This window comes from Lupinus angustifolius, chromosome LG01 (assembly GCF_001865875.1).
Source record: "Lupinus angustifolius cultivar Tanjil chromosome LG01, LupAngTanjil_v1.0, whole genome shotgun sequence".
In the NCBI taxonomy this organism is placed as follows: domain Eukaryota; kingdom Viridiplantae; phylum Streptophyta; class Magnoliopsida; order Fabales; family Fabaceae; genus Lupinus; species Lupinus angustifolius.
This window is the reverse complement of record NC_032009.1, coordinates 1,056,600-1,059,540: the sequence shown is the minus strand read 5'-3', so window position 1 is coordinate 1,059,540 and position 2,941 is coordinate 1,056,600. Positions and strand designations below refer to the sequence as shown.

Below are 2,941 nucleotides of genomic sequence, written 5' to 3'. Positions count from 1 at the left end.
TGGCTAAAAAGGACGCTGCTTCTTCCAAGCGTCAAAGGACGTCATCTCCTGGTCCCTGTCCTACTGAAGGGTCTTCCCGCCAGGAAAATACGCCGCCTTCTTCAGAGAGTGGGGGGCCGCTCCAGAATGAAGTGGAAAAAGAATTGGTCCACGAGGCTCCCGAAACGCCAACAGCCGTATCAACTGAAGCAGTTCCTTCTGTCAAAACTGCCGGGCTCCCTCCGCCCGCATCAACTGGGGATGAAGCCGGTCTGTCGGTGCCCCCATCTTCTGACCAGCCAACTGGAGAAGAGGTTGGTCGTCCATCCGAGTCGACCAGGAAGAAGGGGGTTAGGGGGGGTCAAGATCGTATCTCCCCTGTCAACGTCCCCCGGGTTATCGAATAGGCGCTCCTTAACGCCAATGCGAAGGAGACTTTTGACAAGGTACCTCTGTCCGTCTTGTTGCAGAACGTGAAAGGGAGTGCCGTTTTTATTGCCTCTATCCAGAAGTATCTGGAGGTGGACGGGGTCTTGGAGGCGCGGGTGACGGATGCGGCGACGTCGAAACTCCGAGCTGCACACGAGTCGGAGAGGCAAAGACTGGCTGATGCCCATTTGAGAAAGCAGAGCTAATCAGGTTGGGTGATGTTGTCAAGGCCCAGGTGGCGGATCTGTCTGCTCGTGTGGGGTTTTTGGAAAGTGACAAGTTAAAATTGACCGCCCAAGTGATGGAATCAGAGGGGGCCATTCGTGCTAAAGAGGAAGCGCTTCGCCGGCGAGAGAAGGAGTCTGTGGCTTGGAAGGCCCGCACTGAGGCTGTTGTGCGAGAAAATGCTGCACTTCTTGGGCAGGTGCAGACATTAAGTGAAGAGAAAACGTCTCGGGAGGCTCGGGTGCGGATACTGGAGGAAGAGAAGGAGCAACTGGAGCAGGCCGTGGGTGAGGCCGCGGCGGATGCTTGGGTGAGTGCTCAGTCTCAACTCGCCTTGGCGTATCCAGACAAAGACTTGTCTTGGATGCAGCTAGGGGCCTATGTCGAAGACGGGAGCCTGTTCATGGGGGGTGATGATGGTGAGCTGACGCTGATATCTTTTCCTGGCTAGGGTGGGGGGTCTTTGTAATTTAAACTGAGTTTCCTGTAATTTTTTTTCTTTTTATTTCTGATTGCCTTGTAACTCGTTTTCGGTTTTAATGAAGAATTTAGCTCTTTTCTCCTTTAATTTTCTTGTGTGATGTTGTACAATCAAGTGTGTGGCATTTGCTGTATGTTTTGAACATGATGGTTTTGACTCTCAATTTGCCAGCCTTTAGCCAGGCGAATACCGATTTAGTATGCGAGGGCCGACCCTCTAGGCGGGGTGAAAAACCCTAGTTGGTATTGGGCAAAAACAAGGGGGCGAAGATCGGCCTCTTGGATGTAGGTAAAAAACCATGGTTGGCGCCAAGCAAAGGGGGTGAAGGCCGGGCCTTTGGGTGTAGGCTGAAATCATAGTTGGTACCAGGCAAAGGGGGCGAAGACCGGCCCTTTGGGTGTAAGTAGAAGATCATAGTTGACACCGGGCAAAGGGGGCGAAGACCGGCCCTTTGGGTGTAAGTAGAAGATCATAGTTGACACCGGGCAAAGGGGGCGAAGACCGGCCCTTTGGGTGTAAGTAGAAAATCATAGTTGGCACCAGGCAAAGGGGGCGAAGACCGGCCCTTTGGGTGTAAGCAGAAATTATAGAGATTGTAGGAAATGATTCATCATATAAGTGGAAAAGGTTACAAGAGAAAAGCGACCACCCGGGTACGTGGTCGTTGACTAAGCATAAAATTGCCGAAGGTTGGCGGCGTTCCAAGTTCTAGGGATGTCTTTTCCTGCCAAGTCTTGAAGCTTGTACGCTCCTTTGCCGATCTTGCTGATGACTCGGTAAGGTCCTTCCCAGTTGGGTCCCAACTTGCCTTTTGCCCGTCCTATGTCTGCTCTCCTGAGTACCAGGGCTCCTTCGGAAATTTTTTCGAGGAATGATGGAAGAGTTGAACTTCGCCGCAGTCTTCTTTTTCACGCTTTCTTCTCTGAGACGGGCTTTTTCCCGGATTTCTTCTATCTCATCAAGGTTGTTTCTGAGGAGGGACTGATTATTGCCCTCATCGAACTGAATTGTCCGCCAGGTAGGTTCTCCTATCTCGACCGGGATCATGGCTTCTGCGCCGTATGTTAAATTGAACGGCGATTCGCCGGTTGTTGAGTGTGGAGTGGTTCGGTACGCCCACAGAACGTGATGGAGCTGATCTGGCCAGTTTGCTTTTGACTCGTCCAGCCTCTTCTTCAGCCCTTTCAGGATGACCCTATTTGCCGCCTCGGCCTGTCCGTTAGTCTGTGGATGCTCTACTGAAGTGAAGTGCTGCTTGATATGGAGGCCTGATAACAGTGCTTGGAACTTTCTGTCTGCAAATTGAGTGCCGTTATCCGTGACTATGGCGGATGGGATGCCGAAGTGAGTGATTATGTTTCGCCAGGTGAATTTCTGGATGTTTGCCAAGGTGATGGTAGCCAAGGCTTCCGCCTCTATCCATTTAGTAAAATGATCGACGGCGACAATCAAAAACTTCAGTTGCCCTGCTGCTTGCGGGAAAGGCCAAGGTGTTTGCTTTGTGGTTAGTTCTTCTGGTGGGGCTTTGTGGAGGTCGGCGAAAAACTGGCAACGGGTGCATTTTCGAGTGAGGTTGGTCGCGTCCTTTTCCATGGTGGGCCAGTAGTACCCGGCACGTAGCACCTTCTTAGTGAGTGAGGCGGCGCCCAAATGATGCCCACAACTTCCCTCGTGTACTTCTCTGAGGACATAGTCTGCCTGCTCTGGACCAAGGCATTTGAGTTAGGGGGCGGTGAATCCTCGTCGGTATAACGTTCCCCGAAGCAGGGTATACCAAGAGGAACATCTGAGGAACCGTTGTTTTTCTTTCGTGTCGGGAGGCACGAT

At 52.0% G+C, this 2,941-nt stretch overlaps 1 protein-coding gene across 1 annotated transcript; it reads right to left on the bottom strand.

Annotated features, from left to right (window-relative positions):
* On the bottom strand, positions 1,823–2,707 carry LOC109350459 (uncharacterized protein K02A2.6-like). The gene has a single exon (XM_019591898.1). It carries the CDS (start codon positions 2,705–2,707, stop codon positions 1,823–1,825), a length of 885 nt encoding a protein of 294 aa, XP_019447443.1.

Excerpts from the sequence above, each read along its gene's own strand:
- LOC109350459 (XM_019591898.1), bottom strand. The coding sequence starts at position 2,707 with ATGGAAAAGGACGCGACCAACCTCACTCGAAAATGCACCCGTTGCCAG.